The sequence below is a fragment of the Poecilia mexicana genome, unplaced genomic scaffold (assembly GCF_051168715.1).
Source record: "Poecilia mexicana isolate PSO_F unplaced genomic scaffold, ASM5116871v1 scaffold_6, whole genome shotgun sequence".
NCBI lineage: Eukaryota > Metazoa > Chordata > Actinopteri > Cyprinodontiformes > Poeciliidae > Poecilia > Poecilia mexicana.
Genome location: NW_028263375.1, coordinates 11,170,161 through 11,196,107, shown reverse-complemented (window position 1 = coordinate 11,196,107; position 25,947 = coordinate 11,170,161). Strand labels below are relative to the sequence as shown.

Genomic DNA, 25,947 nt, shown 5'->3' with positions numbered 1-25,947 from the left:
GTGTTCACTTATTTAATTATGTCTACGCACATTGTTAGCGTACCGTTGAGAAAACAACATAATTAGTTTGCAAGACCTACAGAATATTAGCAAATTTGGTGTAAGAGCAGGCACCTGAGAGGCTTGCTCCGGAAAATGTTAAACCCGCTCTAAAAAAAATATTGTTGCCATGGTTACGAGTAATGTTTCAAGAGTTTTGATTGCTAACTAGCATACTGTCTCCGGTTAAAGTTACTAGACCACGAATACATAATGGCTGACATACCCAAACACGAAGATAAATTTGAAGACGTTTTAGTTCAGGTAATGTTTCAGTTTTATTGGCTGTGTATTAGATTCCATTATATAATTTAGTCTACACTGACTTGTCAGACTGAGGTATGTTTGTATTTGCAGGTTCAACATGATTTAAGCCAACTTAAGTACAATATTGAAAAAATCAATGTGGACGAAAAGAGCGCAACTCTGGATATCAAAGTACTGGACAATGCCATTAGTAGGACCCAAAGTAGCATCAGGGTGAGAAAGTTTTATGCTAAGGACAATGTTTACATTTAATAGAAGTCAAATGAACTGATTACAAACAGATAATGGCTTTTATTTCTAACACACAGAGACACGCAGAGGATTATTTGAAAAGTGTAAATAAGCAGCAGCTGGTTCTTCCATCCATTGAAGACATAGAAAAACAGACCTTAAAGATTTATAAATGGTAAGTGAATTAAAGCTAAGCTTGTTATATAGGGGATATATTTTTAAGAATATTTTATGGATGTTAAGCGTTTGCATAACTGTTATCCTGAAATAATGACTTTGTACAGGAAACCCTCTCTTGAAAGTCTCCCCGATGTGTATTCACAAAGAAAGACATTTGGCGCAGTATTCCCTGATAGAAAGGTACATTCTCCCACTAGTTTTCACTCATACTTTCTAAAAGCTAAGAAACTGTTCCTGTTAGCGCTGTTACCTGGCACCAAGAAGATCTTGGGTTCAAACCAAGGCCAGTCCTTGGAGTAGAATTAGCAATTTCTCCCGGGGCTTATGCATACATATCCTAGCATACTTCCTTCCACAGTCTAAAAACATGAATGTAAGACAAATGGTCATTGTAAATACTCCTGTAAGTGTCTCGGTGTGGGACATGGGCTGAAAACCTGTCCAAGGTGCACCCTAAGTCATACCCATGAGTCTACAAGAATTTAACAAATAGTGAACATAGATGGATAGAAATAAACAGTTCAGACACTTAAACATTTTTTGTTAAGGTTTTATTTTCACCATCTTTTTTAATTTATATATATATATATATATATATATATATATATATATATATATATTTTTTTTTTTTTTTTTTTTTTTTTACAAAATTTAAATGTTAATATAGAAACAGAAACCATAAAAAAATAATTAAGAAATAGCACCTATCTAATGACTGGTATCATTAGTAAAATAATAACTGCCTTGGAGAGAACAGCATTTGTTATTCAGTTTTACCAACTAAAGTGACTGCAGACATAACGAAACAAAATATGAAATAACCCAAATTATAAATTAAATGGTTGTAAATCTTAAGTACTTCTGTAAATACAAAAGATAAATGTCATGCAGTCTTAAAACCAAATAGGAAGCAAGGAAAGAAGATGTACGTTTAGTGACTAAAGTAAATTCTTGAGTCTACCAAACCTTAAATGGAAACTGGTTTCTATGTTCTGGTTTTTATACCTTACTGCTCTCTGCCCCTGGGGAGGGAGGTGACAGTCCATATGCAGGGTGGGTGGGACTCTTGATGATTCTTGATGAAAGATTTTTTATCTCTCACAACTGCCCCTTCTTCCTGTCAGTGTCAGAGTTGTTCCTGTAATGTGTTCTGTAAGAGAAATTAAGGACCCCTTTCACTACACATGAAAAGAATGCTGTCAGAACTGGTATCATGAGCCTATAGCACAGCTGGTCCACTTTTGATTGGGTACTTGATTGGGTACTATATGAGCACCTTTAAAACGTGGGTGCTTCCAAATCTCGACAGTTTTTCCACATTTGTTTTGTCTGGACATCAGAAGCAGACCTTTTACTTTCCATTCAAAATCCCAAGAGCATCTACTAAGTTGTTTTACATTGATACAAATATTAATTATTGCAGTGGCCTTTAGGTTTTATCCACTTCTGGTTGTCCCAAGAATCACAGTTTTTATATTACGCACATGCATATATCACAGAGCAACTGCTTAAGACACCAACAGAGGAAAATTACATCTGTGTGCAGCAGGGCTCAGGATGAATCCCTGGGGTGGCTGCTTGAGTTATGGATAATGAAGGAGGCTGAGATGCCACAGATTAGAACATTTATTGTCTTTTTGAAGGAAAAAAAATCATTGGCAAAGTTATTATCCATAACCTAGCCCCTTTAGTCCAATAACAAAGCATTTTTAACAAAGACAAGAAAAGTGGCCTTTTATTGGATTCCCAGATGGGAGAAATTTGAGCAGATAACAATCCGCTCAAACGCTGGAGGTATGCTAAATATGACTTACTGTGTTTTATGAGAGCCATGATAAATTGTTTCATAAACATAACTATAACTATAACTATCATGTCTATTTGGGCCTTTCGTTCTTATTCTAGAGGATGTTTGATACCAATTTTGTTCTTCCAAAAATCATTAAACACACTTTGGTAGACAAAATGATATGCATTGATTTTGAAACTGCAAAAGAAATTTGAGAACTTTAGATGTGGCAAAAACAGATGATCTATTTCATAGGGCTGTAGTGATACAATAATCTCACGATACAATACGATACACAATATTCTGCTCACGATACAATATATATTGCGATATTCAGCAAATGATTCAATTCAATACACTTTTGCGATTTTCTGAAAGATTTTAGAGGGACAGAGTGATTTTGGTGATATTTTGTGACTGTTATAGAGTTGGATTGAATTAATTTAACTGAAAACTGATTGAAAGCACCATCTACACAATACCTGGCTCTGGTTGGACATGGACACAGACTTAAATTCGACAGCTGGACAAAATGAATCAAAGAAGTGGTGAGAAAACATGTTTCTTTTAATTGAAACAGTGCAAACTGTAGCTTACATGCATTTGTAAAGTAAATAAAGTGCACCAAGTACCCTGCTCTGAATAGTTTGATACCTTTTTAACCTTGACACTTAACATCTGAAGAAATCACTCTAAGCCTGATGACCTAATCACTCTCCCGGCAAAGCAAGCAGTGAGTGAGCAAGGTGACAGTTGGATGTTACGATACTTGCGGATGAATATCGAATTTTTTCTAGGAAAGAAAATATCGATATCGCAAAAATCAATATTATTACACAGCCCTACTATTTCACCAGTCAGTTGGATAGAGAACAAAATAGGCCAATCTTTCCGTGACAGGCTTTGTTTGGCAGTCTGACTAAAAAAAAAAATCAGTTTTTTTTTTTATATTTACAAATTTCCAACCTAAAAATGGACAAATGTACTTTGGTTATATTACTTAGTTAAAGACAAAATGTTGACATTGTTTTGTCGCATCAGTGAGACTCGTTTAAAACAATAACCTCTAGAGAGAAACCTGTAATATGTTTTTATATCTTTTATATGTTGTATTTTTTAGGAATCAGAACGTTATACTTCAGTGAAATCTGGATATTGGTACTGGCTGATTGTTGCATCACTAATATTTTAAGTTCTTATTTTATAGACTTTATCTGTAAGGTGTACCCTTTTTCTTGCCCAATGACTGCTGGAGATAATCTCTACTTCCACTTAGAGCCTTTAAAGATAAAGGCTCACTGTTTTAAATTTGGCAAATTTTGTTTCTGCATATTTTATTAGCACTAAATCTCTATATTTCTGACACATTTTATATAATTACTTGTTACTTTTGTCAGTTCTTACTCTTGACATCCTCAGACACTTTATAGTGGAGTAAAGAGTAATGGTAGAAGCCTGAATTTAGATTCTTCAAGTCGCTCGTTCAGGCAAACTGTGACATAAAGGTCACTTGACTTAGTGATGACATCTAGCCCCTATCATAGCAAACAAACGAATCTTTACAAAGGTCGACATTAGTTTTAGATTTTTTTTTTTATATATATACACTTTCTTTGCCAATATGATTTTGTTAATCTGTACCTGACATGACAAATAGAGGCCAAAACTGTCATACTGCTCCAAGAGAGATGGAGGTGCTGGCTAGCGAAAGCGGAAAACAGCAGATTGTAGCACATCAGCATTCTCCTAAAGAAACAGGCACCTGATTGCTGCGCTATGGGCTGCTGGTTTACAGCTGTCTCCAGACAGAATCGACTACCTGTTCCTGCATGCCAATAAGACAGCCGTAGCCTCCGCAACTGTTAACCACTGGCTCTCTGCCTGCTACCGCCTCCTGCGACTGAGCCCACTTCTTTTCTGTACCATGTCTGTGCCAGGGGATGGGCTTTTTGCATTTTTGCAATTTTACAAAAGGTGGCACCTTTTTCCCCAGCCCCGTCTGAAACAGATGTGTGCCTGTGAGGGGAGAGTGTTCCAGCACCTGGCTCCTACCCATGGTCTGTCATAGTGCTCAGTGGTCTGAGAAGAACAAAAAGATAACATGAGGACATTGGGAAAATAGTCTTGAGAAACAGCCACTTTGAGTTTTTAGAAGAAGTAAAGTCTTCCAATTATGTCTACAGATTTACCTGGTTACTTTAAATCAGGCAGATTCTTTACATTTATTGCCATAATGTTATCTTGCATGCTATTAGTTGTAGTATGTTAGCTAGTCCTTGCATATTAGCAAATGTTAGAATATTGAGAAGGATATTTTGTATGAAAATGGTTCTGCTGACCCTGCTCTTTGCTTTCATGCCCCAATACCCAACCCTAACTATGTTTAACCTAGTTATGGCCTGTAATCCCACTGTATAAAAGCGTCTTCAAAAGCTAGTGGTGTTGGGCCTTAAACTTGGACTTTCAAAATGAAGTTTACAAACACTTTCAAAATAAAAGCTTCTGTGTTTAATAGGTTACAATAATCAAAATAAAACTTTGGTGTTCTCTTTAAAAAAAAGCCCTCCACTGTTTATGCATTAACTTATTTGAACAATACTAATTAAAGAAACATTCTGTGTAGGTGAAACCTGAGGCTGCAGAGAGGCTTGCAGTTACCAAAGCGAAAGGAAAATGCGTTCAATATCTTCCTGAAGTTGAACTGGAACCAGGTTAAATGTCATCTCACCACCACCTCATATCTGTCACTCTCCTGGCATAAGGCTTCTGTTTCCTCAACCTTTCTAGTTTTCTTTCTCTTTGTAAATAACTACCTCCAAACTATCTGCTAAAATTTGTGTCCAACTATATTTTCAGTGCATGACTTCAAGCACAATGTTTTAAGTAGTTATTTTGTTGCTTTTCAATTATGTCTGCAGTGATTAAACCAAGCTTGCTTCGAATGTCGGCTCAGCACAACATTATGTCTCTTCAGCCCAGGCTGGAATTACACTTTTCAAAAAAAGGTTAGACAGTAGCTTATTATGACAATACTGAAGGTCTGTTTGTCTGTCTGTACAAAATATAAGCATAGCCAAAACACATATTTTTTCCATTTAATTTACAGTTTCTCTTTTGCTTTAGTTTCTCACATCACTATTAACAGACTATTGAAATAATTAGCACAAACTGCAAAACCTTGTACCCCCGCAAAAGCATATGACTGGTACAAATTGGATACTTCCTTCCTCAAAAGTGAGTATTCATGTCAATTTCAGTGTCAGTGTGCAAAAGCAAAGTGTAAAACAAGTTTAAGAAACACCCTTTGGGTAAAGCGGTGCACATCTGTAAGCAATGTAATCAGTGAAAGCTGAGATTCACCTGAAATCATTTTCAGGAATGAATGATAAAGAAATACATCAATTTTGCTCAATGACTCAAGCAATGGTATGAGAAATTTTAGTCAGAAAGGGAATAACTATTCACTATTCATACATATAGTTTAAATAAGCAGATTATAAATCTATAACAGAGCAGACAATGCTCTTGATACATGTCCAAAAAGATGTGCAGTTTGTTGGAAGGAATGAGAAACTGCTCTAGGATTAGCAGAAAGGAACAGCTATGAGAATTTTAATTCTGAGAAATGCACCAAAGCAGTTAAAAAGGACTGTAAATACCATGCCTACTCCATCAACTGACAGTATTGACTGGATACTAACATTCACTCAATCAACTTAAAAAAAAAAAAAAAAACTGTCCTTGTTTTTTGTGTGTGTGTGTGTGTGTGTTTGGACATGACAGAATTAGATTTCAAGCCACATAAGGAGTCAAAATGTCAGATGCATTCAGAATCCAGGGTTGGCACAAAGGTTGGTGAATCCGAACATCTCTTGGCTGGTTTACCAAGTTTACCGACTCAGATCACAGCTTCTGACAGCATGGGCCAAATGGAAACCAAAGTGACCAAGGTTTGAACTCTTTCAATTTTTTTACTATTTTAGATCAAAACATTGCAACGAGTTGTGTAATAATATGAAAATAAAACACATCAGGTATTTATTAATATTCTGGTGATGCACCTACAGTGCATTTGAAGAGGTGTTCATACCCAAATTAACTTTTTCACATTTTTTAAAAGTGCAACCACAAACAATGCACTTTATGAGTATTTTATGCGAGACCACCCCACAAAGTAGTGGAAGAAAAAGTTAGGATTTAACATTGTTTTTACAAATTAAGAGCACTTAGTCAATAAGATATACAACCATTATAAATCAGTTTTGCTCAAAGTGACTCAACTTTACCTATTCGTCTTATACAATAGCTCAAAACTACTTGATCTGTCATGTAAAAATCTAACAAAAAGCACTAAAATTTGTGATTCTAATGTGATAAAATCTGAGAAAGTGAACTGATTTTTGAATACATTCAAAGACACTGTACTTTGTATCTTTTTGCTCTGCAGGACCAGTCTGTAGATGCTTATACAAGCACCAACATGTTCCCTTTTACAATCGTAAAGGGACAAATCGATCCGATGGCGAAAGATTTCATTTGCTTCAAGGAGAAATTTAGTTGGTGCTGGAGCAACGTGGTGGAAGTTCTGGATGACCTGACTAAACTGCTCCGAGAGTTTGCAGTGCCTTTGGCTAAAGTTGATGGAGAATACTTGATAGAGTTACTCCGTGAATCTGATTATTGTTGGAGAAAGACTCTTCCAAAGGCCACTCTCTTCTCACTGCTTGAAAATAAGAGGGAGGTATTAGAACTGGTCTCACGCCCAGGTCAACGCTACAGAGGAGAAGGAGGCAGAGATGTCGCTGCTACCCGTATACAGACCTGGTGGAGGCGCTACTTGACTAGGACTTCTTACCTGTGCTACCACCGCCGCAAGATGGCAGCGGAACTTATCTCGTTGTCATATCTGTTTCACTATCAAAAGTGCCAAGTGAAGAAAACCCTTCAGGCCAAACGTTTCAGGCAGCTGATAAATTATCGCCGCAGAGCAGAGGTGATGTACCATCAATACTTACGTTTCTTTTTACTAACTTATATATTAACTTTTTATTTTAACTGTGTCTTGAATTTTTTGTATATATATATATATATATATGTATACATATATATATATATATATATATATATATATATATATATATATATATATATATATATATATATATATATATGTATATATTTATTTATTTATTTATTTATTAATTTTTTACCTCAACATCGGAAACTAGAAAAAAAAATGCAAATTTTTTTTTGGATGAAATCAAAAGAAATCAAAAATTAGAGAACAGAAAAAGCTAGTTTAGGGATACACTTGAGACATCAAGCTGACCATAAGCGTGACATCTAATATAGTCATATACTTATAATTGATAGTTAGGTAGTTCTTTATTTATTATTATTGTTTATTAATAACATCTATTGTTATTCATTTTAAATGTACTGCAGTTGTACTCTTAAAAGACAAAAGGACATTTCATTTATTAAATCTACTTTTAAATTTTTTTTTAAACTTTTAGTTTCAATTGTTGTTTTCGAAAACTCACTTTCACTTTGAGCCACATCAACATCATTGCTTTTCTCAAAGTGCCAGAGACTAGAGGCAGGCCGGATTCGGATTTGGTCCCCAGGTCTTCAGTTTGACACATGTGGATTAAAAGATTCTAAATAGAGACAATAAATTCATTGGTTTGACCGTTTCTACTTGAATAAAAAATAGCACTTACCAAAATTGACTTATATTTGAATTAGATCTTACTTTAAAAGTCACCAGATAAAACATTTTAGATCTTTATTTTAATACATTTATCGGAGTCCTGTTAAAATGACTTTGTTTGATTCCTTTTCTCTCTTTTTTTTGCATTTAAATGTACTCCTTTTGTGTGTAGATGTCACATCTGTGCTGTCATCTGGCCTGAACATCTTTTAAAGCTCTGACATAATATTAATTAGTGCCTACAAGTTCATTTAGTTTGAACATTGTTGTGTGTGTATACATGCACTTAAAACATGTTCTCACTCTTTAAACATTCATACCCTGTTAATTAAGCCTGCTAATCTTCCCCTGGCAGTAGCATCATGTACCTTGCTGATTGAATTAATTGTGAGAGGATGTTTCCGAAAGTAAACGCTTAATTTAATTATGATGGTATTTTATGCTTGGTTTGCTTCTGTGAGCCAAGAGAGATTGGTTTGGTGTGTTTTATCCATGCGGCGATGAGATGATTTGTGTCTGTGTGTGTTTGTGTATGTGCTCAGCCAGCCTCCTCCATGATCACTTCTTTTCTCCGTCCCCAGCGTCTGGCAGAAAACTGGAAACACATCCGGTCGTCCAAGAGGACCATTATCCACATCCCTTCATTAGGTGGCATTTGTCGCCCGCCACACACACTTCAACACGCACACATTTGATCTAGAGGCAGTCATCCCCGATCTCGCCGCTCTGCTGTCCCCAGCCCGTGGCCCCGGTTCAGACACTCTGTCTCGTTCAAATGACTCTCTGCAGGAAAGCGCTCACTAGATGATGACAGTCCCTGTGCCAAGGAACCGAACAATTTAGTCTCAATCGCCATTTAATTTGCAGATTAAGCAAATGAAAAACCATTATGCTGAACGTGTACAAGAGGCGCAAAGGTCTTATTTTACTGCTGTGCACAAAAACGCCGCACGCATGTGACAAAAAAAATGAAAAAGACTGCTGTGCATTCGCAATAAACAAAGAGTACAAGCCATGATCAGTTCATGATCTAATTTCTTCACAGCACAAATTTAGACTGTAATCAGGCATGTGCATTGTAAATCATTGAGCGATTGTCTAAAATTATTAAGCCTAATTACTAGCAGATGGAATGCTTTATTTGCACTTGGGGTGGCTACAGAGAGTGCTGTGCGAGCAAGGATAATTAGAAAGTTGAACCCCATTGTTGTTAATTAGCATGAATCCAATCATTTAATTACCTTGATTCAGTTGAGGATTCCCTCTCACACAGGCTAAGATCCTGGCGGTGTCATTGGATGTAGTTTAGTGGTGGCTGGACATGGTGTAGAAGGACTCCCAGCACACGACAGGCTCTGCACCTGCTAGTTATTACGCTGAATTAATCATCGGATTGCTGTGCAGCCTGATTAGACTTTAATTCCCTTATCCCCAAGTCTAGTGACATGCACATCCCATCCTAAGCTAGCTGTACAGATCTGGAAGTTCGTACAGTGTCAAAGTGAATTTAATAATTGCCTGACCTTATTCTAACAGGGTTCTCCCAGAGCTGGAGACTGAGCACCAGGAAATATGACATCCTCCAGAACATCCAAATCACTAGGCTGTGTGATATTAGAGGTAGAGATGTTTATTGAGAGCTCACTCACCTTGTTTAAATATTTAATTTGTAAAAACCCCCTTTTTTGATTCCAGATGAAAATGTGGAGGTGATCTACATATGCCCAATGCATCTGGGAGAAGACATCCTGCAGTATTACGACAATTTTCTGAGAAGGAATGGGGCTGACAGCAGCACCAACCAGGACTTGCCCTGCAACAAACGGTTTCTTATCCTAACACCCGAGGCTGTGGATCATTTCCCTGTAAGGTTGATCATTCTCACCTGTGTTTATATATGACTAATATGACAATGCATTTGCAATGGTCTAGCAAAAGTTGCTACAGCAGTATTAGACAGAAGTCCTTTGGAAAATTATTAAAAACTCTTGAACTTTTACATTTTTATCACTTTGCAACTCTAAACTTTAGTACTTTTGGTGTAATTTATGTGAATACCCAACATAAACTGGTGCATGAAAAGTAAAAAAAAAGAAGAAATATAAAATTGAAAAGTCTTGCATGCATTTTTATTCAACTCCTCCCAAAAAAATCCAGAGTAACGAACTGATTTCAAAACTGCATTTATCTGTATTACTTTGAATTTCAGTGTAAATTCAGCTGTTCTATGAAGTCCTCCAGACATTTGTAAGAGAACATTAGTGGAAAAACAATATCATGAAGATCAAGAAACGTAGCAGTGAGGTCAGGGAGAACATTGTGGAGAAATCTAAAGCAGAGTTAGCATTTAAAAAAAAAATATCCCAAACCTTTAACGTCTCACAGAACTCTGTTCAAACCGTCATCTGAAATTGGAAAGAGTATGGTACAACTGCAGATCTATCAAAAAATAGCCATCTATCTAAACTGACAAGTCAGATAAGGAGAGTGGTAATCAGAGAGGCAGCCAAGATACCCATTGTTGCTCTGGAGGAGCTGCATAGACATACATCATAGGTGAGATAATCCATTGAAAGGAAAGTCATTAGTTGTGGATTCCTCAATTGACCTTTTTTGGAAGAAGGGGATTACTGTTAAAAGATTTAAAAAAAGACCTGTTTATAGTTTGCCACAAGGCTACAAAAGCAGAGCTGTAGTTTCCAGAAGGACAATGACTCTGAAGAACGGAATAGTTTTAATCAAAGCACATTCATGCCTCAAATGTTAGACATAAATCTAGTTTAGAGTCAGAGGCAGACTTGAAAATGGATGCTTGCAGGCACTCTCCTTTCAACCTGCCAAATATCCAATTATGCCCTGTTTTGTGTCTGGTTTGTCGCACAAAATCCCATTAAATCCCAGTTATGCTAGAGCCGAAAACCTCAATGCAGGAAGCATTGAGGTTTTCGGCTCTAACATAACCAAATAGGAAAAAGTTCAAGGTGTGTATCCTGCATGCCACTGCACTCCGCCACAGAGTGCTACAGTCATTTGCAGTTTGTGTAGTGTCCTCTAGGGGGTACTAGAGGTGGCTGTTACCATGCAGCTGTCCTGAGAGAGCAGCTGTTTAATGTCTTTCAGTGCATTTAAAATTAAACTTGTGTTTTATCTTTTGTAAACACAGTAAAGTCGATTATGTTGAGCTTAATTAAAACATTTGTAATAGTCTATAGATGGTTTTCACGAAATAATTACACTTCTGCTGCCTTTCTTGGACTGTTTCTCACCTAAACACTCCCCAAAAAAATTATTTTGCAACTCTAAAGTGTTTCGGCATTCAACTGTTCTTTCCAAAATGTTTTAGACCGAACACGCAACATGACGTAGCCTTCCTCATTTCTTTTTATTGATTTTCCCACTGTTTTGTTGTTAAACTGTGCCAGACGTGTTGCTGAGATGAATCACTCCTACCCGTGGCTGGCAGCGCATTCTGCTAGTGACAGAAGGGATAATTCCACGTGGATCAAATAAATACAGATGTGAAGTAATTAGTTGTATTCCCAAGGAGCTCGTTGGTAGCACACATTAAAGAAGTGAAGGATAGGCAAGGTTTTCCGCAGGCTGGTTTTATCAATCCAACCTGCTGAAACACATGAGAGGTCAAAACCCTGCTGGCTGTTTCAATAATAGACCTATTGAATGTACACAATGATAAATCAGGCTGAGAAACAACCCTTGGAAGATACCCTGATAGCAATTGACTGTAGCCTGCATCTCTCATTTCCTTTGCTTTAGACCCGCAACATGTGTCTGTCTACACTGCTGAAGTACAGTCCGGGCACCCTGAAGCAAATCAAACGCCAAATACAGGGGAAGCAGGCCTATATAGTGGGTGGAGTTGGCCATGAGGATGACCTGGAAGTGGCTGATGAGCTGCGTGTGCCAATCTTGGGTCCAGAACCGGCTGTTTCACAACTCCACGGCACCAAGTCTGGAGGAAGAAGGATATTTTCTGAAGCAGGACTGGAAATACCCCCTGGAAAAGGAGATGTGTACGCACTTAACCAGGTATGGCACCAAAAGCACAGTTACAAGCCCCCATGTGCCTACTATCACAGACGAATAATAAAAAAATTCTTTCTTTTGGTTTAGCTTTATGAAACACTGGCCGAACTTATTGCTCAAAATATTCACATTCAGCGCTGGCTCTTTAAGATCAACGTGCAGCGAGGAGGCCGTGATGCAGCATACTGTGACGTTTGCCACCTTAGGTGCTACAGCTGGGCCTTGCAGCGCTACCAGTATTTTGGTTCTGATCTGTGGCACTCAACATGGGTTCAGGTAAAAATGGTGCTCGCTTGGTTATGTCTGTATCTCCTTGCCATAAAATAACAGACCACTTACTGCTAATAATGCCGGTTAATGTTTATCCCGTGTTTATGACCTTTGCATTTCTTCACACAAAAGAGAAATTGTTATATTTATAATTAAAATGGCCTCAAATCATAATTCAGTTCATTTTATTTATATTACTACAATTCACAACAAACATTCTCTCGAAGCACTCAGATACTCAGAACTACACAATCAGATCAAACCTTTACAATCTTGTTGTTTGATCATAGTTACATTATAGTGCAGTTAATATTAGTTTAAAATGGCAATTGGTGAAAAGTTGCCATTTTAACAAAAGTGTACTTTGTTAAAGTACTTTTTTTCATTGTCTCTTTATTGTGTACAAGATAAAGAAATTTCTTCTCAGAAATTTCTGAGAAGAAATTCCTTGGTCTTGGTGATGTAAAAAAATTACATATCATGATAAATAATTTCAAAGTCTTATCTATAAATTATGTGACATTTATCTTGTACAATTAAACCACAAATACCAAAATATCATATTGTTAACAGACATTAGTGAGGAAAAGGGTTAGCAAATAAAAATATAAAACTGGACATTTCTAAAATTTATGAAAAGACAAGACTGAAACTGGTCACTAAAACACTGAAGGCATGCAGTCTCCTTTATTATCTGTATCTTTGAACTTAGGAGTAGGAGTGAAACACATAATTATTTTCTCCCTAATAAAAGCATCATATTTAATAGTTAATTAAATTTTATCAGTGTTGATTTTCGTCCTCTCATAATTTTTTTGTTTTGCAAAAAAAAAAAAAAAGATCAAAATCAATTAAACTGCATGATCAAAAATATGTAATCACAGAATTTCCTAAAGATTTACAGTGAGTGTATCGACATATCCTAAAGGAATAAAATGCCTAGCCTGCTTAGAACTACTTTTAAATATGTATCTTTAAACCTTATAATGGTTGTGCGTAGCAGATGCTTGATTTATTTATTCTATAAACCTAAATTCTACAGCCATTGAATAGGTTTGAGCCATTTATATTACTAAAGCATTTGGTTTCAAAGTATGAATTCTGATATAATCATGGGCATATTTATATTTAAAACAAATAAAATGTACTTAATCGGTGCTAAACCATTTATTTACTTCAGATACAATCTATACAGTTTCTGAGCCCCTGGCTCTTATTTCTCATATGCTTACAAAGTAGCCTTTGATTTTCTGTCATGTGTTAATTACCGTATTTTGCCATTTAACCGGGAGCTTTGTGCAAACTAATTACAGGGTAATGATTGTGGGCTTGGAGCACAACGATTTTACTTTTTATTCCATTTGAAAGAACAGCAGTCATCTCGAGTTTCTTATGGCTCACTCTGTTTCATTCCCATCAGCTTGTTCTTTGATTCACGGGGTAGGCATGGTGCAGGGCTGTAATTGTTGTGGCTTTGGTGCTGTTAATTATGGCAGAGAGGAGCTGAGCCACAGCCAAGGTCCATAATGGCGACTGAGACTGCATGGGGAAAGTAAATGGGGTTTCTTTCACCAGCTGGGGTCCCATGGAGACAGAAGAGTGCCGAGGCCCCCAGTGTAGGCCAGCAGCCTCGGGGCTTCTGGACCATATGGACACAACACTTTAACTGGCCTTTATTCTACACCTTGCTCTTTTAATCAAAGCAAAGCCCACTTCCTGTGCCTCTTATTGCATGATTTTTATAGTAATTCTTTTTGGTTGTTTTCTCTTAAAATGAATTGAAATGGACTGGAATGGTTACGTTTTATATAAAGACTGCTGAGCACAACAGTTTGACTCTTAATGTTGAAAGATGAGTAAACAAAGTTGCTCATCAAATTGAAACAAATATTAAAAATACTGGAGAATTGTGTCTCAGAGAAGAAACAGGAGATCTATTTTTTTTAGTATATTTTGGAAAGATTCTGCAGAAAATACTACAGAAATCTAAATGAAAAAGGAAAATAGTCAATCTTTGTTAAATACTTACAAACATTTCAAGTATTTGGTTTAAAGAATCTCAAAGTTGTGGTAGTTTTATTATTTACCGAAATAGATCAGATCATGAATGAAGAATTGTAATTATCCATAATTTTTCTATCTTCCACTAAGCTGATTTAATAGTAAATTACAACTAATTAAATTGTAAGTCAATGATAATGCTTTTCTCTTTTAATAATTATAACAATATACATAAATAAAAAAATAAATAAATGGGGGAAGTAATTGGCCTCAGTATGTGTCCATATTTTTTTAATTAACAGCTGTGCTGAAAAGCTTTGTATGAAAAACCTTGATTCATATATATATATATATATATATATATATATATATATATATATATATACCATGTGTTCCTTAGGAATATTACCAACAATTAGATCCCTTCTGGCTGAGCGAAACAAAGCCTTGAAGGGTACAAAAAGGAGGAGGAGCCATTACATCCACATCAATGAGCGCTTACATGGAGGTCTGAGGAAAAGCACGTGTGTTTCTCTAAATATTGTGAGGCCCGCAGCAGCTTCCAGCACAATGTTTGAGCCCATAGAAAGCCCCCCAGGCCTCTTTTAGCATTTACACAGAGAGAGGTTAAAGACATGTAGATCTTCAACCATGCAATGCCTGAAGGGGGCCATACACACACACTTAAGCGCTCACACAGCTTGCATATGGATCATTAGGCACAAGAGGGTAAAAATTACACCTAATAGCTTCAACAGATGGAGTATTTTTTCCATCATGCTGTGTACAAACAGATCTTGAGAAAAACCTTATTTAGGTTAAGTTTGTCAACGAAATGGGTCATTTGACAATCACTACCACTGGAGAGGTAGAGGGACATTTCATACAGTTGTTGTCTACTGTGCAGCCTCTTGTACCACGGAGAAGCTCGGATGTGTACCGATTTGTCTGAGCAGAGTTAATCTGAATTTGGGATTTGAAGAAAATGCATATCACTTCTTTTTCTTTCATTTCATAAGTAATTCTTGTTCATAAAAATTCAACAACATGCGTAAAGCTGAAACTGCCTGAACATTGAATTCATTATGGTTTGTTGTGGCTTTATGTTAATGTTTTAATGGGACTAATGAGTTAGATATTCATTGACAATGTGTAACCTTTAAGAAGGTATTCTCATATAAGAATTATTGTCCACACCCTGCTTCCACTAAAAACATAGACATAAAATAGCAATCAAAGGGGAGAACATCTTTTATTTCTGACCAGATTGCTCTGCTTTATGAGGACGCCAAGCCATTGCTGAATCCTATCACAGGGCAGTGTGCGTACTTTAAGTCCAAATAATTTATTGTGAAATACCCTTCTCTCTTTTTCCTTTCTGTCCTGCTGTTTCTGTGAACTGCACAGGCAAAGTCCCAGGGTGAGCTTGCTCTTCCGTTGAGAATGACAACCGTTCCCTTACACTTTTTGCCGCGCCATTGTGTGCTTTATGGTTTGTATAGGGAGAATCACTGTGTAGCATTTGACCTCGCCTCTTACAGTACTTGAATATGATGATGGCTGTTACATGACTGGAATTTCAACGGCATAATCTCTGGTCCCGTCTCCGGTGGAGCCAGACGTCATATACTCAAAAAAAAGTAATGCTCTGGAGAGCAGGAGGGGAGAACAAATATGTTATCAGCATTCACAAATTATCTTTCACTCAATTTTCACATATTCTATTTTTTTTTTCTATTGGAAAATGTAATTCTCGTATAGTAGTACACATACAGTGCATTGAATTGTTTTGTGTTTTTTTCCACATTACAGCTACAAACTTCAATGTATTTTGTTGGTAATTTATGTTACTGACCAACACCACACAAGAAAATAATACAAGATTGTGAAAGGTTGTTATAAAGAAAAATCTGAAAAGTATAGCCCACTTTTGTATTTAAACCAGTTTATTCTGATACCACTAAATAAAATCCAATGCAGCTTGTAAAAGACTAAAAAAAATATGCAGGCAGATAAGTGAAAAACTGTAGATTAGAGTTGACTTATTTAAAACTTTGTCTCAAACTTGTTCAGTCTTGAGCTCAATCCATCGCCCAAAAGTGAAGATAAAATGACACAGCTGTAAATCTTCCAAGCTGTCCACCAGCTGGACTGACTGCATTGGTTAGGGGATCATTAACCAGAGATGCTTCTCTGATTAATGGTAAGTGGAGAAACTGCAGAGAGTCACATGTAAAGGTGGAAGAATTTATGGACATGATAACTTGTCGTCGTTTACTCCACCTCAGATCTGACCTTTTATGGAAGAGCCTCATCAAAGAAAACCATTGCTGAAAAAGTCCCATTTAAAGTTTGTGACAAATTGACCTAATTTAAGTCCAGCTGCAAATCCAACTGAGATTTGTCACAAAACTTCAAAACTGATCCTTCCTACCTGATCTGTCTCAACCTAAGCTGGTGTGTAAAAGAAGCATGGGCAAAAAGTCAGTTTTTAGATCTGGAAAGCTTTTAATGACGCACAGTTGTTACTGAAGAGAAAGGTGGTTCTACAATATATTTAAGCAGGTAGTTTAAATACAAGTAGATGCATCAACTTTTAGATTTTAATGTCTGGAATCTATCATAAAAATCTTGATTAAGATTTGTATTTGTAACACAATAAAATGTGAAAAAATTGTAAGGGTTTAGATATTTCCCAGGGAATTGTAGATTATTGTTCACAGAAGCACGTGTATAAAAGAGGCCCTCCAAACAGTCCATTAAACTGACTCATACTGCAATCTGCCAGTTGTTGTTTTACATTATGAACATCAAACAACAGCGAAAGCTTTAGACAACATATTCTCATCCATTTAGCTGCACAGCTTTTTTGGAGACAATAGCGTACTTGAGTTTCTAAACTGTGTGAAGGACACCTAAAGCAAAAGCTGAAAATTAACAGCATAATTAAGTGGTGAAACCATAATGGCATTTCGTATTTACCGAAACAAGAGTGATATCGATCCCAGTCAGGCCCTGATTGATCCCCAGATAGATGGGGTTAGCTTAAGTATTCATCAGCCGCCCAGTGGAGAGAGTTGTTATTGAGGGCAGGTGGTTCGAGGCTGCGAGTTAAAGCTATTAGACTCCTGAGGCCTTCTGATAATAGGCTGTCACTCACAGATAGACACTCCTGCAGTATCCATCAGACACTCACACAGAAATTGAAGCAGCCTCTGAAGTCTAAAGAATAACTCACAATCACCGGAGTCATCTGGATAACAGGATGTAGCAGTTTTGTAGCCAACAGCCATAAGGCCTGACTGTCACAGTCTGTTGGAGTTTGAGTTCAGTTTGTTTATTTTGATTACTTTGTTTGCTAATGTTACTTTTACCTCAGTGTCTTAATTTCCTGACCTTAAACACCTGTTTTCCATATGCTCATTTACTCACCTGTGTTGCATCTAGTAATCAAGTTCTCAGGATATGTACTTATTGGTTTCTGTCACACATATTTTACTATTACCTCTCAGTTTCATTAAACATGATCCTTTTCGCCATTGTCCTGGCTCCACATTTGGGTCTTCACATCATGACTCTGAGCTCGGAGCAAAATTATGCAACTTACATTTTTTTTTAGAACTCTGAGTTGAATCAATGGAAAACTACACACAAGTTCATTTCCAAGTATTTTCTTTTTTTTATTTGGTATGTGATGTTTATGTTTCAACATTCATTCTACAGGAAACTGTGATGATGAAATATTTAGAAGAGATCCCAGAATGGCTGATCTATTATACCATTCTGGCTAAATCTTCCCGTTTTCAAAGTTGGTCCGAGTTCCTGAAGATCTTCCTCAGGCAAGGTCAGACACCTATTGTCAAGCACTATATTATATTCACCTGCAACTTATGAAATCTATACATTTCAATGAGCTTTTCTGTTTCCTGGGTGCCTTTATAAATGTGAAAACTGAATCATTTACATATCTCTTTTAGTAGTTATCAGAGCTCAAATTTTTCAAGTGACCTTTTGTGAAGTTATCAGTAATAAAAATGTTGAATTCTTTTGGCATTATGTCTTTGTGCACGTAGCCATTTCTCAGCATTCATTCTGTTCAGGTGGAGTAGTGGAGGCGTACCCCCCTTCAGAGAACGTCACCTATGTGACTGTGGATATGCTCCTGGAGCCCAACGGTGAGGTGACCATTCTGTCCTGGGGAGACCAGCTGCACGGCTGCTGTCATCTAGACATCGTGGGATCCATTATTCCTAAGACCTCCGTTCACCTAGAGACCCTGCACTCTATCTGCATGCGTGTGGCTCACGCTTGCAAGCAGAACTATATCATAGGTTATGTGTCTGTTGGCCTGGCGACCTTTGTGGACCACAGCACCATGAAGCAGAAGGTGAGACTCACAAAGGTAAAGAGGAGGACTCAGGGTGTCATGATACATATGATCTGGTTTGTTACAACCCACATTGGGTGGAAAAGATCAATTTTTATCCACACAACCAGATAGGTGCCTCCAACATATACTGCTCCCTAGGGATCCAGTTAACAAGACGAGGTAAACTGTGGGCACAGGGACGAAATGTGTCACAAGGCCCTCTAATAAACTGTCAGGTCTTATTGTGTCAATACACTGATTCCACCGTTTAAAGCTTGCCCTTTAACCTTACGGTGCAGAGAAATTCAGAAGCTTTCCAACAGTAGGTCATTCTGAAGTGATTTAGTACGTTCACGGGGATAACCTGTCAAGTGTTTAACCCCTAGATGGTTACCTGCAGTGTTCTGCTGAAATAAATCACATTATTATACCAGCACACTGCTGAAGCCTCTTCTCATTTGTCAGGATTAAGTTTTGTCGAAATCTTCTTGATTCATGATATTTGAAATGGACTTCTTTATGATGGTTTAACCTCTGCTCCCAACATGTGGCAGCATTGACTATTATTGATCCGATCCTGCAAAATAAAATGCTTTGCTTTTCTTTGGCAGAAAAGCAAAGCATTTTCTGCACATTTCTGAAGCAGCAGAATGGAGAGGGGAAGCACAGAAACTATTTTAAACATGCTAAAAATGTGGAAAGAAAAAAAAAGATGAAATTCTCATGCCTTTATCAGCTCATCTGATAGAAATAAACCACTTGTCATCTGCTTGGCTAGTGTCAGTTGTTTTAAGTATACATACACATATATCTATCCATATATATAAACTGAATTGGATTAGCTTTGGGCATGGTTGCCACTAGAGGGTAGTGTGTTCTGGGTTAGAATATAACTGATAGAATAAAGTTATTTTTTTTACTGTTTAATACAATTTTATTATTATTTTTTTACATCTACTCAAGATTTGTTATTTGATTAAAAATATTTTGTATTATTGCAGTCATTTTTATTTATTATTCCTATTAGAAAAAAGAAATGTCTGAACTCGATTCAGATGTAACATAAGCTTCCCCCTTTCCTTTTTCAAGATGTGTGAAAATCACCTTTTTTTATCTCTAATTTTGATCCAATTGTAAAGGATTTGAAGACAGCATAAATAACAATAAAACACCACATGCTTCCGTAGATGCAGGAACTTTAATGGCAAATTCTTGCCTTCTCTTGACACTCACACAGACAAAGCTCAGACTAAGGGGAGCCACATGGGCAAACCTGTCTGGATTTAAACATCAATTTAGATTCAAACCTGTTGCTAAAAGCTGCCTACTTTATTTGATGGGAAGAAGTGGGTCACATATGTTTGCCCTTGCAGTCTCGGCGCACATTGTGGAGCAGCGGGGCCACAGCTGCAGCATTGGGCTTTTTAATGAAAATGCAAGGCAATAGAAAACAGGTACAATCCAGGCTTACATTTCCCGCGGCTTTGTTAAGAGCGACAATGGGACGCGGGAGTATGAGTTTTAGGGAGTTGAGTGAATGGCTTGCTGTTGTGTGTCCATCATGCAGGGCCAGGTAACAGTCTGATTCAAACATGCATCAAACCAAGTTGTAACTTCTATGCCTCCTGCACTAAGGGAACCGGATAAACATTGGCAGTTTTTTATCCTGCTGCGGGAGCAAGTGTAGTTTTTATGTAAAATTTGAGTAAAAATTGAAATTTCAGTGAAGATCTCACGTTTTTAGTTTATACAAAACTATAAAAGTTAATTTAAAAAACCTTTGTGCTTAAATTTACATTTACATTTACAAAAGATTCTGTCATTTTGTTTAGTATATTTAAAAAAAGATGAATACATTTATAATTATTTTTGCATTCATTTTTGCATTAGTTTTTATTTATCTTTTGTATCTGCAACTTATCATTCTTTTGAGAAAATCAACCAAATTATTATTTTCATCACAAAAATTACCAGCAGTAATTTTGTTTGCAGGGAAACTTTTTGAATAGTTTATAAATAAAAATACCACACTAAACCTAACTACATTTCTCAAATGAAAAAAAGTTTTTATTATTGGTCATTGAGAGCAATATATATTTTACTTTTTAGTTCATCTTTATAAAAATGCAATCATACCACATTGGTAAATTGTTAACTTTTGTTAAATCATTCATGAAATACAATTTGACTGTTCTATTTTTTTTTCTACAAAAATTCAAAAATAAGAAAATGGAAACTTTCACATATGTTTGCATTCTGGCAGAGAGAAACTCGGTCTACTGTAGGCTCAAACTTGCTGCAATTTGCATCCGGTGGCAGGAGCGCTTGCTTTGACAAATAGGAACAGCTAAAGGAGGCAGCCGGCTGCCACTTAGTTATTAACAACTCCTTCACTGGTGATTTATTTGCCACTTTTGAAGAAAGGGCATAGCTATTAGGTTATTATCTGCAAAATTAACCCAGTTTAAGTAGAAGGCTACGTCCATACCTGACCCCTTAATATACTTATAATGATGCCATTTACCATACATATCTGAACTTTGGTTCTCATCAGACCTGAGCCAGGCAAAGCGCCCAGGGCAGACTCAATCCACATATGAAGAAAAATCTCTGTGTTTGCTTGTGTCATCATATCACTGCATTACCTAAACATGTTAGACACACAGAGCTACATAACTGGTCTTTTTTTTTTCTTTCTCTCAGTGTGATTAACAATCATTTATTGAAATACTCTCTGCTTTCTCCTTCCTTCACTTGTAGTTCATAATGTTTTTTTTGACAGATATGGGGAATTGATCTGGACATTGGATTTAGTGACCATCTTGCCATGACCCAGATGCTACTAATGGCGACTGGAGGAACGCTCAACTGGCGCACAGGCTGTTTCGAAGTGCCAGTCAAAGAGAAATGTTCTGAACACGAGGGTGCAGCAAAGGTATGACAATTTTAATTACTAAAATGTATATTTTGTGTATTTTTAAAAAATATTTTTTCTAAGTAATAAAAAAGCCCTTATTTTTAATTAGTCTGAGCAAGCATTTGCAAGAAATCAGTGTTTGTGTGTGTGTGTGTGTGCGTGTGTTTGCGTGTGTGTGTGTGTGTGTGTGTGTGTGTTTTGTAAAATCTTTGCTTTTAGAAAGCACACCTAAAAACTGTAACTACACACTGAAGTGAATGAGTGTTTAGGTGCCGAATTCATTATCATTTTGATAGATGAGCCTAAATAATCAACACATTAATAATTCATACCATTTTCATTATGCATGCTTGAACACTTCATCAACCTGGTGCCAGGACTTAAACAATGGAGTTCTTTTATTAGCAGTATGCCTCAGTTTACGCTTGTTAATCTGCGACTTGTATTATTTTATCAAACATTCATTTAGCTGGTGGCCTGGTGCTTCACTGCAGCAGTTGAGCCACTGCTGTTGTTAATGGCTTCAATAGTGGCCATCATTAGGGACCTGCATATTACAAACACAATTAAGTCCCTGTTGGACACTTTTATTGTTGGGTAAGGGCCCTGCCTTTGACAAGTGCAAACACACAGCCTTCACAGCGAGTTATGGGCTCTATCTCCTGAGCTCCTCAAGGCTCAGGCCTGCTCTCTTTGTCTCCCAAAGGTGGCTGAGAACGGGCAACATTTTTTCCTCCTAAGACCTGACATTTTTAAGTAATCAGCCTCTATAGTGTTACTTATGATTAGGATTCTTCTATTATAGTAATATGTTTTGTGTTTATGGAGCCCAGTTGTGCTCCTCTTTTCCTGAAACTGCATGGTCTTTGCTTGGAGTGTTACACTGTGTAACAGCTAGGCTAATGCATTCGATCTAACTGTCGCATCCATTAGTTAATTAAGAAAGGACCAAAAGTTTACTTCATCTGCTGTTTAGTCATCAGGTTTATCGATCATAAACAGAAACTTAGCGGTGACCCAAGGGATTAAAAACCTTTAACTTTGTGATAATACACAAACGAAAACCTTTTTAAACATAATCCCTTAATATAGAATAATAGAATTGTTTGTAAGTCGAGGCTTAGCGCTAACCTTCATTAAAACTCACTGCATTTTCCTGCTAATGTTTGTCCCTTTATTAACAAATCCTTAGTAAGAAACATAGCTATTTAGCTGTGTGTAAAATTAGTATATCTGTTATCACCAAATTTGCACATTCAATTTTAATATGACATACAGCACCATATATGATATGACAAACAAAGTAGACCAAAACATTTCACTTGTGTTGTTGTTTTTCTTTCACAGCGTCTGGTGGACAGTCGCTATGCAGTTGTTGGAATCCGTTTGTTTCATTCCAACCTTTCCATGTTGTACCACAGTATATTCTTAAATATATGCAAATGGAATTGCATTGAGTTTAACAAGAAGGTAAGAATCACATTTTTTTTTTTTTTTTTTTACTTTTTTTGTAAAGGAAAGGTTTCTCACTGAGCCTGAAGTCAAAATAAATTTTTGGCTGCTCTGCATGTAAAGCGTAATGAATGCTGAAGTAAAAAAAAAAAAAAAACATAAAACTGTTCTACTTCCAAAGTTTCGATCTGATTCTAAAAGCGAAACCAAAATAACATTTCAACCTTTGTAAGTGAACCTTTAGCTACAATATTTGTATGCTACAAATTATAAGAAATATTAAATATTTTAACTATATGTTCCTAATGGTACTTAACTTGCTCATTGATCACTCTACTTAATCCTGTAATACTGTGAGAATAAACTGAAGGAAAAACTAATCATCGTTGTGTCTTGGATCTACTTTTAATATTAAATTTGTGAAATTCCACTTCAGGAAAATCAAGGCACTGTTTTTGCTCTCTATGACAGCTATGATCGATGCACCATTGGGATGATGTGAGTATTTGTTCTTGCATCGGTTTTGTATATTATGTCAAGAATAAAACCAATGTGAGCTCTTTAAAACTGAGTGGTGGGAAACCTTGAGAAACCATAGAGAAACATGTTGGCAAATCCTTGAAATTTGTCAAGGAAAGTTGCCACATTCCTTCATTGGCAATAATAAATTCCTCCTAATATCTCATTTTAAAGAGGATAATTCAGTTTTTTGCAGTAGATTACCATCTCGGCATCTTCAATTTGAATGAAACGATGGTTGGATTTTCAGCCAAATGCTCATCAGATTGGTTGTAACACAGAATTGCCCAAAACTGGCATATCCAGCCAGAGTAATTATCTATTCAAAACACAAAGCTGTTTAAAATATATTTCAGTCAAAACCTCTTGACTGAAGACCACTTTAAAAAGATTCAAGTATTCCTTGAGCACCAAACATTTTCAGATTAAGACAAATAGAAGTGTTCATTAAAAGGCACCGGTTGTTTCTCTGACCTTTCTCGACCGCCCAGTGAATCTTGGTATTGAATTTGCCGCTGTTCTCTTTATAGAAGCAAGCATAGGTTCAGAACTTATAATTTCACTTCATTAGAACAGCAAAGCACTGAAGAATATTAAAAGGGCGATTAGTTTGCCAAGACCCAACGTAAAAACAATTCTTCACAGGATTAAGATGCCACCTCTGGTTTTGTAAATATCAGAAACTCCACAGGTTGTTAAGCAGAGGGTTATTCAACATATTTATCACAGAAATCCGTTAGCTTGCACAGCGCTGGAACAGTTAAATCAAGCTGTGCTCATCCCCCTATAGACCGAAGATGCTATCTGCTGAAAGTTTCATTTACCCACAACCATCAAATGAACAAGGTGATTGTTTCTTAGCAGGCAACAAGGGGATCATTAGTAAACTCGTTTGTTTGGAATGTTGTTATTAGAGCGGTCTCGGAGGATCTCCAGGGAGCTCTGGTGACCTTTGCTCAGAATTTGTCAGTCATTCATCAGGAAATATTGTCCTCTAAAAAGGAAGAAGAAACCAATTTCGAGGTACTGTGTTAACGACTTAACGATTTCCCCTCATCCATGTCATAAAACCTTCATAATCTTTTATAGCTTGTCAGTTGGAATGTGTCTGTTTAATAAAGTGCAAATAATTAATATTCATAAAGTTTGTAATTAGAACAACACTACAGATGCATTTTTGTCGGTAGGATCATGCTTATCAAAGAAATATGTCTTGCTCTTTACATTTTCTTTTACTTTGTTTCTATGTAGGCGGTGATCACAAACATAGAGGACATGCTGGAGGTGATCATTCAGAACAAAAACCAACTGAAGGATTAACTTGCTGCTTAGACACGAGCTTCACCATTGAACCCCAGAGATATGTACAGGCTGATTAAATGTAAATTTCTAAATAAACATCTTAATATCCTGTCGTGAATCTGCTGAATGTTAGTTTTCTGTCAGCTACCTTGACATACTTTAAAAAAGAAATGCATAAAAATGTTTTATTAGAAACTGAATATATTTTCCTATATGCAGTGGCATCCCAAAGTGTATGCACCTCTGTTAAAATGAGATAAGAATGAAACAAACGTGAGCTCCTGTCATCTGAGTTGTGGTGAATAAATGTCCAATTTTCAGTGGAAAATCTAAATTGATTTATTGTGATGTTGTTTTTCTACACATAAAAAATAAAAAAACATTTTAACAGAGGCAGGTAGACTTTTGAAAGCTGCTGTACAATACTTTCTTTGAACCTTCAGATTACAACGTGAATGTGTTCTTAGAGTAGATACACCTGATAATAGATGATAATGAACAGCGAGGGTAGCTTGATAGACAGATAATGATATTTAGTAATCTTTTCTCTGCACCGTTTAAGAAAGAACAGATTACTTTGGTTATTGAGCGAAAAAGTGATTGGTGCGGTCTGCAATGCTATCCTCAAAGGACATTTTCCGTAAGTAGACAATTAAAAATAAGTTACAAAACTGTTGTGAACCATGAAGATATGTTATTTTTATTTTATTTCTTTTCCTTTTTATTACCGAGTATGAACAAGATATTCTAACTTACTGCTATTTTACTGACTTCCTTAATGTTTCTCATTTTAAATGGTAATTGTTTTTGGAGCATTTCCTTGTATAAAATGCAAATAAATATGTCAGACAGTT

General features: G+C 36.5%; 1 protein-coding gene across 1 annotated transcript; it reads left to right on the top strand.

The window, feature by feature from the left end:
* The first annotated feature begins 213 nt into the window (after nt 1-213).
* On the top strand, nt 214-25,947 carry iqch (IQ motif containing H). Its single transcript, XM_088006245.1, has 20 exons — nt 214-303; nt 397-519; nt 615-712; nt 822-897; nt 5,130-5,217; nt 5,425-5,511; nt 6,290-6,456; nt 6,954-7,499; nt 8,801-8,867; nt 9,756-9,839; nt 9,915-10,084; nt 11,994-12,266; nt 12,351-12,539; nt 18,258-18,378; nt 18,635-18,921; nt 21,686-21,838; nt 23,168-23,290; nt 23,709-23,770; nt 24,706-24,814; nt 25,043-25,947. The coding sequence occupies exons 1-20, from the start codon at nt 253-255 to the stop codon at nt 25,109-25,111; spliced, it is 2,943 nt and encodes a 980-aa protein (XP_087862371.1). The 5' UTR covers nt 214-252; the 3' UTR covers nt 25,112-25,947.